The sequence below is a fragment of the Colletotrichum graminicola genome (assembly GCF_000149035.1).
Source record: "Colletotrichum graminicola M1.001 genomic scaffold supercont1.27, whole genome shotgun sequence".
Lineage (NCBI taxonomy): Eukaryota > Fungi > Ascomycota > Sordariomycetes > Glomerellales > Glomerellaceae > Colletotrichum > Colletotrichum graminicola.
Window position 1 is genome coordinate 468,274 of NW_007361031.1, and position 13,241 is coordinate 481,514.

Sequence of the window (13,241 nt, forward strand, 5' to 3'; positions counted from 1 at the left end):
CCCTGACCCCACATACCTACACTACCTACACACACACACACACATACTCTCTCTCTCTCCATCCCTGCAACACGGCCTCCACTTCATCATGTGCGCGCACACTTTCACTAACCCGGCGTCCAAAGTAACCTCCTCAGACACGGCCCCCCGATATCCATCCAGCCAATTCTGTCACAGGGGACAGTCCGAAAGAGAATGAGAGACAACCAGCGAGCACATCAAACACCAACCAATCTTTCCAGGCACTGCTACAACACTACGAGTCGAGTTAATCATAGAAGAGACTTAAAGGAGACAGTGTCTACGATCGCACTAAGTAGTCCACGATTTACTTCGCACTAGACACGCAAAGCCGTGAACACCCCCTTTACCTAGGTAGGTAGTCTGTGCAGACGCAACGGTCCCCAAGCCCGCATGCCCGTCTTACGTACTTACCTGGGGTCCGGTACGGTTTGGTCTAGCTCTAGTAGTACAGATATCTCTCTCTGTATGGTTCGGCCCTGGTCTGGGGTTAGTCACCTCGCTCTTCCTCAATTAAAGTAAGGAGAAGTAGACGAAGTAACGCCGTCGCTCGGCGCCTACCGTCCACCCCCCCCCCTCCCCCCCCCCCCCCCCATGATTGCCAATACGTACATAGGTACCTAGTAATGGTCCATGCCATCGCCATACATACCTAGGTAGTAACGCCCATGTGACTGCTTGCAATGTACAATCGCATACTGGCTATTCGCCTCTGTTTGAGAGAGGTCAAGAGAGAGAGAGGTGTGTGTGGTCCTTGTCACTCACGATCGGAGATACATGCCGCAAGCCTCAGTCAGGTCCAAGAGACTCGGACCGCAAAACCCTGCCATACCAGATCAGACCGGTACCATATCTCATACCACACCATTCGGTACCTACCTAGTACTATGCCAAACAATTCCAAACCAAGTCGGACCAGGCCTTTTTCTGCCCCCCCCCCCCCCCCCCCTACCATACCGTACCCTGCTTTCCCATACCTCACTCTCCTCTACCTAGTCTCTTACACTTTCCCTTTACTCCGACCCTCTTCTTCAACTTTTCCCTACCACCACCTGCGATTCTTTTCGTGATCTTCTCACACTTTCAATTTTTCGCTTCTTTCTCCTCCAACTAGCTTGGTGGTCGGTCGGTTGGTCTCGAGACCTACTTACCCCGTTCGACGATTAAGACAAACCCGCCGCCGCCGCCGACGACGACGACTACACGATATCGCCGTTCACTGCCGACTTTCACCTACCGGGTTTTCCTTCCAAACGGCACCTTGCCGTCTTCAATTCGTAACAGAGGTCCCTATGATCCTTTGTAAACCGACCTAGATGGCCGGCTAGGCTACTCCTAGTATCTGTCTTTCTTTCCATTTCCTTTCTCGGACCCCCTTTTTTCGATTCTCTGCGACTGGAATCGCACCATATTGCAACAATGTCGAGTCCGAATCGGAACGGAAACCTGCCGGGTGGGGCTTTCATAACAACCTTCAACGGCAAGAGGTGTACGGCCAGGCCGAGGAGAGGAAACAACACGAAATCGAACAATCAACAACGCTCGACGACTACGTCCCAGTCGACCTCGACCACGACCTCAACCTCGACCTCAACCTCGATCTCGTCGACGCCACAATCGATACCTCCGCCGCAAACAAGCGCACCACCTCCGGTTACGACCACCTCTGCTGTTCCGCCGCCACCGCCGCCACCGCCGCCACCGCCGCCACCATCGTCGACAACACAACCGCCACCAGCAGCCGTTTTGACTACCACTTCAGCGAGTACGACGAGCTCCTCATCACCCCTTCCTGCCCCCCCCCTCCCTGTCACAACTCCCTCGTCAATAACGCCGCCTGCTCCCGAGGTCTCTAACCCTCTTCCAGCAGCACCGACGACTTCTTTGCCGTCAATCGTTGATGCGGAGCCCCCAGCAACAATCCCTACTTTTAACAACATCCCCATCATTCCCGTACAGAGTGCATCACCTACTTTTGCTCAATTACCCCTTCCTGCCTCTTCGTCTTCGTCTTCCTCAGTACCCGCCGTTCCTGTTGTGCTACCACCACCCGCTCCAGGAACAAGCCAGACCGATGCAAATGCAGTCCCAACGCCACCTGCCGCTGAAACATCGTCGGCATTTTTGAGCGATATCAACCCGTCGCCTTCTCCCACGAGCAGCGCGGGATCGGGACCGGGAGTCGGTGCAATTTCGCCCTCAACTCCTTTGAATCCTGGCACAGCTGCAGGCGAAGCTAGCAATGATCCTCCTGCATCAAGTGGGATTCCCTCTGGGAACAGCAGATCTGGCGGTGTAGCCACTCCGGTTGTTATCGCATCAAGCGTTGCCGGTGCGGTCGTGTTCCTTGGCCTGATCGGCCTCCTTGTTTGGTTTTGGCGTAAGAGACTACTAAAGAGGCGCCGGAGCACCCTTCTCACACCTTTGTCAACGGAGCCTCGCTCCAGACCTGCTGAGAAGTCATCATACATCATCGACAGAGGATCTTTGGGCCCGACACCACGTTCGGCCAAGCTTAAGGCGGCGCTCGGATACAACTTCCAGCGGTTCCTGGGTCAGCTTGGAGCACTGGTTTCGCCCAACCGAGACAGCAGCCCGACTAGGGACCGTTCTCAGTTTATGAATGTTTCTCAGCACAGTCGTAACAGCTCGTCATTGTCGAATCACGCGGGACCACGCGATGTGGTCACGACAAAAGACCGGGTCAAGGACTGGTGGGAACGGTTGACGGCTGACATGAATTTCAACTGGCGACTCCGAGGCAACGGCAATGGAAACATGGACAATGGCGCATCTGTTCCGGCACGCGGTATGAAGGATCCGAAAGCCGCCACGGGTGGGCAGCCCGATTTCTTGACGCTTCTAGGCATGGACGACAGGGAAGTCGAAAGGGAAGCTCAGCGAAGGCGTCTCAGTCGTGGCCATGCCAGCGTCAGCTCTGCAGACCACTTCCTCGGAGGCCTTGGACTCAACTTCGACAACGCTGCTGCAAACCCAAACCCCTTCTCCGATGCCAATGCAGTGCGTTACGATTCAGCAAAGCCAGTACCGCTCATGGTGGCCAACCCGGACAGCGATCCCTTCTCTGACGTCAACGCCATTTCGGCCCCGGCCGCAGCAGCCAAGCCGCCGTCGACGTACGTCGCAGACGTGCGCCGGTCTCGTGGAACATCGTTTGGCGGTGGTACATCAAGGCCGCCCAGTGGCTTGACATACACGCCTCGTCTGGACTCCATGTATCGAGACTCCGGGCAAAGCGTGGAGAGTTTCGCCACGAGGCGGAACAAATTCCGATCTGATCCGTTCGATCTGGAGCGGCCCGAGCTATTGGGTAGCCGCACGACGCAGACAAGCAGCAACTACAGCCAAGCCGGTAGCGGCGCGCCTCGGGTCCCAGGCTCTGTCCATACACGGACTGATAGCTTCAGCTCCAAGTACAGCAGCGGAATGAGCTTGGATGGATGGAGTGACCCAGGCCCAGATGTTGGGCCTTCCAATGGATCGAATTATCGCTATGAGACGGAGAGCCCAGTTGCAGGATACCGCTCTGGAGAGCAGAGGATGCCTGGTCGGAGGCCCAGCGGAGCCAGCCAGAACAGCGTCGGCAAGGCGCTATGAACATGCTGCCAGCAATACTGTACCACAACTCATTTTTCTACTACTTGTACACACGTTGGTTGGAAAAGGCCGACTGGAGGGGGGGGGGGGGAGACGATATTTTGCGGTTGGCATCCTTGGAACTCGGCCACCGATGGCATTTCTGATGAAGAGAGGGAGAGCAAGCGAGGATACCAACGAAAGAAAAAGGAATGGGCTAAGAGCCGGGTCGGGCATGATGGTGTTTTTGGTGTTTCAAGGGGGGAGAGGTGCACCGCACACGCATGTGTGCACACACATACATTCTGTCTGTGTCCTTTTGGTTTATTGTGATGAAGCAAGGTTGGCTCTTGGCCACGAGGTTCCATATACCCGTCCTCCCCTAAACTTCTACTCTTCCAAGTAGAAGCCGGTACAATGGGCGGGGAACAGCACAAAGCCTGTCCTAAGGTAATGATTATGTTATATCAAGTCCACGAAAATGAAACATTTCCCCATATGCCACATGCATGGTGAATTAATTGCTTGGCGGTATGTCGTTCATCAGTCGGGAATTGGATAAAAGAAAGGGCGCGCAGGCCGAATCTTTATGAGGCAATGTTAGAGTAACATAGCATAAGGGCATTGGAGTAAGTGGCTGTTACTTGTACGTAACCGGGGACGAGACCAACCATCCGGACGCCCGGCAGGGGGGTAGCCGGCAGGAAAGAAGCATGAATTTGGGACGATCACGGGACTCTTATTGGTAATGGACAGGCAGGTACCCCAAGTCGAGGTAACAAAAACGGTCACGTAGCGGTACAAAGACATCTCGCAGCCAGTACGTAGGACTACTACGCTTTGCAACATCATCATTGGCCACAAGGGTTTGTCCAGGAAAAGGACGGGCCTAGCAGCGACAATCAACCAGCAAGCAAATGGTTTGGGTGCATACTGCCTAGGTACCTAGGTAAGTGTACCTGCCCAGGTCGATACAGAGAGTCTACACTACGCTACAGTAGTGTACTACCCCTCATCCGTGGCGTCTATTCAGCATCAATGGCCATAAGCAAAACTAAATTTGGGACAATCAGCTCTCTGGTGATACGTCAGTGTCAGTCCACCGCTGTAGAAGAACATGGAGACCATGCCGCACTTGGGGTCAACAACGATATATATGCACTCCTGGTTTACAATAGCGCCATTTGTGGGGGTAAAGACCACGCGCGACCTTGCTCCTTACCAACGACAAACCGCAGAACCTGCCAGCGTGGCCTAGTACTACGACCTGCTTCCCATGTCAGACGTCTCTCCGAGAAACCCCACCACCACGTACACATACCTACGCAACTCTTGGCCTGTCCGGCTTTCCAGCTCCTCTGCTGCGGGACCGATCCGAACTCACCGCCGCTGGCCGAACCCGTTGATCAACCACCTCTCTCACCTTGCCTTACTTCAAACCTCTTGCCGGCTGGCTAGCCACGTTTCTATTTTGTCAACTATCCCGTGTTAGGCTGCCCGCCAACCAAGCTTCTTGCTTTTTATTCATTCATCGTGCTTACCCCATCCTACCTAGATAGCTACCCACGGTCGTTTCCGTCCTGCACTCCCTTTTTAGACACGCTTCTCTCCCGAGCCACCTAAGCCAGACGTAGCATCTCCTCTAGTGATAAGCCTCCCATCCTGCCACCGCAACCGAAACCAACCTCCTCTCCTACATGTCCTACTACTTCCTCAACGCTCACGCTTAAAACCACGCTCGCCCCCCTCCGATCTCGATACGCATCACGTTGAAAGATGGCTTATCAGAGCCCTCCGGAAACACCATCTTCCTCGGGCACTCACACCCCGACACACTCCTCCACCACCCCATCGCTCTCGAATTCCATGATCACGACCATGTGGTCTGGCTTAATCCGCCGCTTCTCCTCAGATATTCCCGAGTCCCATCCTTATAACGGCTACTCGCAAGAGTCATCACATCTCGCCCATGCGCACACCGAGCCCGCTGGCGGGGTCGCTTTCAAGGATGGCGTCCACGGCGTCTTCGTCCCCTCCCACATCAAACGCACCGCGAGTCCCTTCCGCCCCCCGCCCCTCGATCCCATCGTCCTGCATGGCTTCAAGGACAGCACGCCGCCGAGTGCCCGGTTACTGAGCCATGGCGTGGCCGAGGAGATCCGCATCATGCTGCCCGAGAGGCTGCGAATCATGGAGGATTGGAATTTGATTTACAGCCTGGAGCAAGACGGCGCCAGCCTGGCGACGCTGTACCAGAAGGCAGCCGACTATCAGGGTCGGCGCGTCGGATTCGTGCTAGTTGTTAGAGACGATGCCGGGGGCGTAAGTTTGAACAAGAATCCTTTGCTTCTCTTATGGTTTTCCCCATCGCGTGCCGCTGCGTCGCCAGCGCACTCTGCACGTTTTCGCTAGTCAAACAGCTAACCAAATACCTTCGACCAGACATTCGGCGCCTACCTCTCCGAGTACCCCCATCCAGCGCCCAAATACTTCGGCAACGGGGAATGTTTCCTCTGGCGAGCCTCTATCCTCACGCCCCTTCCTCCACCGCCGTCTGCCGACACAACGAACCTCACGCGTATCACCACCGTGGCTAGCCCGACCCGCTCTGCTTTCCCCAATAGTGACAGGCCGACACCGTCCCCGGCCCCGAGCGAGTCTATCCGCTTCAAGGCGTTTCCCTACTCGGGTATTAATGACTACTACATCAACTGCGAAACGGGTTTCCTCAGCGTCGGCGCCGGCGATGGCCATTACGGCCTGTGGCTAGACGACAGTCTCAACCGCGGCCACAGCGGTTGCAGCCAGACCTTTGGCAATGAGCCCCTGAGCGACGAAGGGGAGAAGTTTGGCGTGCTGGGCGTTGAGTTATGGGTGCTTGGAGCTTGAAGAGAGAAGAAAACACTGCAAGTCAATGAACGACCTGCAGACGGACCAGTTGGTACAATTGTGGACGAGAGCGGAGAACGTTGGACGGAAATGTCTACACTAGATGCCACAGCACCGCTTCCACAAGTGGGCGGAAAGGAAAGTCTCTACGGTTTCGAAGCAACATGGGGTCGCGGCGGCACTCAGGAGATAATACGGATGCCGCTTTGGATTAGGTGTTGGGACTTGGCGCTCTCTGGTAGCATGGGATGAGCGAGCGTTTCCGAGGCCGAAGGGGAGGGCAATGTGCACGAACGACGCAGCACTCCACAAACGGGGTTGGAGGCAAGGCCGGGAAATGATGAGGCTGCATACGCATGACATGAGCTCTTGGCAACTTGTATGCCACGCAGACTATATCCTCCGTCTGGATACTGGGGGCGACGAGAGCGGTCACCTCCTGTCCGGGCTTTGACAAAGGCAAGGTGGGCGGGACTGGATCGGGAAACCGGGCTACGAAGATACAAAGACGTTGAAATAATGATACCCTGGAATTGAAGTAGTAACACTGATGTCCCCTCTTCCCCTAACACACACACACACACACGCACGCACGCACGCACACAAACATCGTGATTGCATCCTGTCTTCTCATCGCCTAGGCCAAGGGAGGCGGGGCTGAAGTCAACGGTTGCATCCACATCAAATAATGGTAAGACGTCGTCATCGGCAGAGGCTGACCAGTCCACAAACAGACGGGTCGACCACCCTCTCCCAGGAGAGGGCCCGTCTCCCGAACGCTTCGCTCGAGATCTCGGTCATCCAGTGGGGACTGGCATCTTGCAGAAGATGCATTCTCACGGCTTGGCCACCACACAGAACCATCAGGAAATGGCAACGAGCATCGGAACGGGATATTTTGGTAGGCCAAAGGGCTCAGGCAAGTATGAAATGACCAAGTTTAGACGAGATAAATATTTGCCTATCCATCCGTTCGACAGACTCTGGCCGAGTCTGTCTGGCATCGCATATGTTACTGTGTATTTCCTAACCTCTGCAGGCCTTACGGCTCAAGTCTCCTCCCCTTTCCCACATGGATCATCTATAGTCACTTCTCCCCCTTCCCTCGGGTTTAGCCGCTTTGCTCAGCGAGTCTCTCGGCTTCTTCATCCTTATGAGTCAGGTCGTTCTCCTCACATCAAAGCGTGCGACCAACTGCAGGCAATGTCTTCTGGTTCTTTTCTTCCGTTTTCTCCGGCCCCTTTGCTCACCGCATAATTTCCTGGTAAATCAATTGCTTCAGCTGCTCCTTGCTCAGGTTGTCCTTGTGCTTGTCGAAGTCAAAGAACTCCTCGGGAATGGGAGGCGCGGTGGGCTCGTCATCCGGGTCGTGGTACGGCTCAAGGTATGGATGCTTGAGGGCGTCCTCAACCGTGATACGCTTCACAGGGTTGAAAGCAAGGAGCTTTTCGAGGAGGTCGAGAGCCAAGTCGGATGTCTTGGGGAACAAGGTGCGGAAGGGAACCTTCTTCTTGAAAGGAAGCGAGCGGATGTACTCCCTGGCACGGCGGGACTTGATCCCGTAGTAGTCCTCCATCGTCGGGGTACCGAGGACATCGAGAATCAGGGTCAGCTGGTGGTGGTCTGTCGCATTCCTTTGTTAGCATCAACGCTCACAATAGCAAACGGTTCTTATTTGACTTACAGTCCTTGCCAGGGAACAGGGGCTTTCCGCTCAGCATCTCGGCCAGAATACAACCGACAGACCAGACGTCGATGGCTTTCGTGTACTCCTTGAATGTCAACATGATCTCGGGAGCACGGTACCAGCGCGTTGCCACGTATTCCGTCATGAATCCCGAATTGTCTTCTTGAGAGGCCGCGGAACGAGCCAGGCCAAAGTCACAGACCTTCAGGTCACAGTTGGCGTTCAGAAGCAGGTTGGAAGGCTTCAAATCACGGTGTAGGACGTTGGCTGAGTGCATAGCCTTGAGGGCACGAAGGGTCTGGTAGATGAAGTACTGGCAATGGTCGTCGGACAGATCTTGGGTGCGGATGACACGATGCATGTCCGTCTCCATGAGTTCCTGATGGACAGCGCCCGTTAGCAATCGTCCTAGTTACGCGAGGTATAGTGTGTAGAGTGCTGCCTACCTGAATGAGGTAGACCTCATTGAAAGTCTCGTAGCTCCGGGGCTTTTGAATGTCAAGGATGGAGATAATATTCTCGTGGTTGAAGTATCTCAAAAGCTTCATCTCACGAAGGGTTCTCAGGCAGAACATCGAGTGGTCGAAGGGTGTGATCTTCTTGATGGCGACCTTTTGGCCAGAAGGCTTGTGTATCGCAGAGCTGTTGCGTGCTCCGTCAGTGAGATGGCTCCTCCGACGTGACTAAAGACGGGGGTCTAACGTACCAGACAACTCCGTAGGCACCCTCGCCGACGACATCCTGAATATCGTATTGCTCGCTCACATTGAACGAGATCTTTCGGGAGCCCGAAGCATTGGGGGGGTTCGCGCGCGACATTGTTGGCGATGCGCGACGATTGGTATCGATGTGGAGCGGAAGTTGTCGAGGTGGTTTGTCGACGAAGTAATGCCACAGGCGGGTCCCTCGCGAAGGGGATACTACCTCGGGCGGAGAAGAGAAAAAGGGGGTTCAGGGAGGGAGAGAATTAAGTCGTCCTGATAAGGCCGTCTTGCACAACCACAATTGCTGCTTTGAGCCGTAGTTCGGTAAGGAGCGGGGAGAGTCTTTGTTATCGTGGTCTGCGGGGGTATAAATTATTGGCGGGAAAGCGGCCGTTTGATGCTTATCGAAAGACAAGGTGGGATGGACGACTGCAAGAAGAAAAGGCCGGGGAACTGCTGGTAGGCGTTCGGACACAAAGCTTCGCAAACCAGCGGTACTTTGTTATTTGACTGGAGGGAAGAAAAGGGTGCCAGGTCGGTCCAGTCAATGAACAGATACAGGCAGATCGGCTTTTGTGAGTATTTTTTGAGAACGGGGGATGGGACAAAGAGGGACAGATGGGAGAGGGTGGAAGGGGACTGAGTCGTCGTCGGAGGTTCGAAAGTGGGCGAGGGCCGTGTTTCTTGGGTCCGCTCGGGCCCTGGGTGCTGGGTAAGGTCCGCTTGTCACAGGCCCGCGGGGAGCTTGTTTGATTCTTGTCAACGTCCAGGGTCTCTGATCGTGGAAGACGAGCAGAAGCAGTTTATCAGCTTCTGATTCCTTTCGTTGTCTTTTCTTCTTCTTTTTCTATCCCTTCTTTGGCCAGTGTGGCACTTGGCTGTTGGCGGCTTTCTTGAACAAGCTGTCGGGTTACTGCAAGTTTTCGGTGCAGAGGGTTGGCTAACAGGGAAGTGGCTGCGAGCAGAGTTGGGTGTTAGCTGGAAGGAGCTCCAACGGGTCAAGTGACAGAACAGGCAGGTATCCCGGGATGGGCAAGGTTGGTTGGGTGAGGAGAGGGTCCAAAACAGCTGGGTTATGGAACGGAACGGGGTCGGGAGACAAATGCGGGTACAACATGTGCTGTAGGATAAGGGAGAGAGTATGGTGTGGATAGGTGGGTTGAGGCGTTCAGGGCAGGTCGTCCAGGTCTTTGGAAAAAAAGAACCAAATGCGGTTTTGAAAAAGTAGAGGGAGAGACAGCAGACCCTTACGCCTTGTTCTTCTCGCCCTTCTCGAAAGCGATCGAGCCTTTGAGAAGGTTTGGCGCGACAGGCGGTTACAGCGCAGACAGGCTTCCAGAAGAGGAGCGGGCGGAAAGCGCAAAGGGGATCAAGGCAACAGGCGAGAGCAGCGGATGAAAGGGGAGAAGACGAATGGGCGACAGTGGAAGGGAAAGCGGGTCGCGACGTAACGAAACGAGGCAAAAGGAAAGGGGAGCGGGCGATGAACCGAGCACCACTTGCGACGCAACTTCAGATGAGAAGAGCCCGAGGAGCGCGCGTAAGATGAGAGACAAGATCACACCACAGGAAGCAGGCCTAGAGACAAGCAGCGTGGTTGCACCTAAGCTTTGCAAACTCCTGGACTGGGGCGAGACCGCTTGTGCTTGGGTGCGTCTTGGTCAAGCGAGATCGGATTGTGCATGCGCCTGTATGATCTTCGGGTCCCAAGAGTGAAGCGTGGCTGAAGGGGGAAGCAAATGGAAAGGGGAAAGGGTCAGGAGGGGTAAAGTGGGATGAGGGATGCGAAGCAAGCACCGAGCGGACGGCAGCAACGACAACACAACGATAGTGTTTGCTGAAGACGGCGGACACGGGAAACGACCTGGCGCAGAGAAGACAAAGTTCAAGTACGTACCGAGATTGTGCGATGGGCAAATAGGTAGGTAGTCAATGAGACGACTGCGTGCTGTTAAAGCAGGGCGAAGTAGGCGTGTCGATGGTTCGGTGAAAGGAGAGGTAGGGTAGCTTGAAGCTGGAGAAGAAGAGATGTTCCTATGAGTCTGCGATGATATGGATGGACGAAGCTAAGGATAATAAGGCAAGGCAGGGTGAAAGAAAGGTGGACAGGACAAGGCTCCAGACTGGTATGTAGGTATTCGGTCTTACCCCGCTGCAGATTTGACCCTCACTTTCTCTCTCTCTCTCTCTCTCTCTCTCTCTCTCTCTCTCTCTCTGCTCGTCTGGGGTGACTCGATGATGGAGTGCCAGGCCTTTGGTTGTGTTGCTGGAGTGGTTTTCTTTTTGCCCCGGGTTATTTCACGTAGCGTTATATCCGTCTGAACCACCGTCGGTTCAGCAGCAGCAGAAGTAATTGAGGTGAAGGCGAGGAGCCAGGAAGCGAGGTCGCGTGGTGAAGGAAGCGAGGTCGCGTGGTGAAGGACGCGGGTTGATGTCGTGGGGTCAATCTGGCAAAAGGTCACCCTAGTGTACTGGAAGGGGACGCGAGCGGAGAGCAGAGAGGGGGAGGAAGGGGCACAGAGTCGCGGGACCTGCCTGCCCTCAAGCAAGCTACTAGTAGTAGAGTACTTGTACCTATCTTGCGTCCTGGGCAGGTCACTCAGGAAAGGTATACCCTAGGTACTGGGCTACGTCCTTGGACGCGGTTCATGGCGAACAATTAGTGTCTAAGCGGGGGGGGAGTACAGGCATGGGTACCAGAGCTGGAGCCCGTTCAAACACCCCGATCAAGGTCCTGGTACCTTCGTTTGGAAACGTGCTTGCTTCAGGAAACCCCGCTAGAGGACCAGGGCCACAAATCTTTAACCCCCCGTCCACCAGTGCTCAATTCACAATCGGATCAGGGTCCAGAGCCCCAACCTGGATACCTAGGTAAGTATGTTGTAAAAGGCACAGGTCATTAGCGGGTTACGATGCCTTCGTATAAGGCAATGAAGGGAACCAAATCCGATCTGTTTCGACCGTTGCTTCAAGCCAGTTACACACATATACACCACACGAGATGCTGCATTCTATACTGAGGCTTGTTGTCGTTGAGGATTCGCTGTTTGTGAGAAACATGCCAAACGTCCCATGCCAATGCAGTTGTCTCGATTAACAAGTCCACATTGGCTTCAGCTTCCACTTCGCCGTGCTTTAACGAAGCACAATAAACAAAGCAGAAGTCCACGGCGGCTGGCTGGTGAGGGAGCGACCTGAACTTACAGCTCAGGGAATCCCAACCTGTTTTCATCCGCGACGGAGGGTGGCTTCAGAGGCGCCCTGTCAAGGTCATCCCGGCATCCCACGAAGCCAATTGCTGAGCAGACAAAGCCAGGTTTCACGCCTCTCCACCCTCTTCTGTCCACTTACCTACATAGCAGGTCATTTCGGCCGCAGCGATCGAGCTAATGCTGTTAAGGACCTGCTACTTCCAGTACAGAGGCAACACGACGAATACCACTGTTCTACGACCATGGCAGACAATCCCTTTAGTCCGTGCCTTCGCAATGTCTGGAGCAACCGAGTATCTCCAGAATCCAGGCACACGGATAAAATATAAGTACCAGTCTGCTGATTGTTCCATATGATCTAGACTTTTCGCCTGACAGGGTGCGTTATTCAGTAACCCAGCCCTGATACCCAGAAGCGTGAGGCAAGTGGCGCGGTCTGATCCAAGCGAGGGGCGCATTGCGGCCTCGGAACAAATGGATATATTCAAAGCTTCCATCACGTAGATGCCGCTCGAGGCCAGAAGATGGAATCGTTGCTTCTCCAAATTTTCCCTTCATTCCCTGCACGACGGGGACACGGGGAGGCTTCAGATTGGGATAATCCTCAGATGGACGATATGGCTCCCAGCTCTCCCTCCCCCACTCTCGAAGGATAAGTTCCAGCTGACTTTTACCCATGTATGACAGCGACTGTATACCAAAGATCTCCCATGTCTTATCACACCTCTCGATGCCGATGCCGTAGTTACCCGTTTCGACCCTGTTGCTTGGTCTGGAGACACTAAACAAGCTTGGTGTAGGATGAACAGTATATCTGCTGTAAATCAAAGTGAGTATACGGATGGCAATGCTTATTGTGTTTCATGGATATTACCTACCTTTTACCCACTTTCAAAGGCTACCTGTACTTGAGTCAGCAGGTCAAGATCGGACTGGTAGCAGGAGCTTGGCGTATGCATATATCAGATATTGTGCTAATCGGGGATGTTCTTTCCAGAGGCAGCAAGGCTTGCTTCTCTGTCATCCAGCCAATCAACCAATACTGCCAGCCCAATTCTTCTGCATTGCGTTTTCAGGAGTGATGGTTCGCTGGACGAGCAGAAAGGAGACGCGCACACTGCCCTGTGGCGA

General features: G+C 54.4%; 3 protein-coding genes across 3 annotated transcripts; 2 read left to right on the forward strand and 1 right to left on the reverse strand.

Annotated features, from left to right (window-relative positions):
* Positions 1–1,440: 1,440 nt before the first annotated feature.
* On the forward strand, positions 1,441–3,639 carry GLRG_06771 (uncharacterized protein; the record flags this gene model as incomplete). The annotated part of the gene is made up of 1 exon (XM_008097625.1): positions 1,441–3,639. One exon carries the CDS (start codon positions 1,441–1,443, stop codon positions 3,637–3,639), a length of 2,199 nt encoding a protein of 732 aa, XP_008095816.1.
* A 1,755-nt stretch (positions 3,640–5,394) lies between these two features.
* On the forward strand, positions 5,395–6,507 carry GLRG_06772 (uncharacterized protein; the record flags this gene model as incomplete). Its single annotated transcript, XM_008097626.1, has 2 exons — positions 5,395–5,940; positions 6,061–6,507. The coding sequence occupies 2 exons, from the start codon at positions 5,395–5,397 to the stop codon at positions 6,505–6,507; spliced, it is 993 nt and encodes a 330-aa protein (XP_008095817.1).
* A 1,246-nt stretch (positions 6,508–7,753) lies between these two features.
* GLRG_06773 (uncharacterized protein) lies at positions 7,754–9,013 on the reverse strand (the record flags this gene model as incomplete). The annotated part of the gene is made up of 4 exons (XM_008097627.1): positions 7,754–8,130; positions 8,192–8,573; positions 8,641–8,836; positions 8,901–9,013. 4 exons carry the CDS (start codon positions 9,011–9,013, stop codon positions 7,754–7,756), a joined length of 1,068 nt encoding a protein of 355 aa, XP_008095818.1.
* Between the last annotated feature and the right edge of the window lie 4,228 nt (positions 9,014–13,241).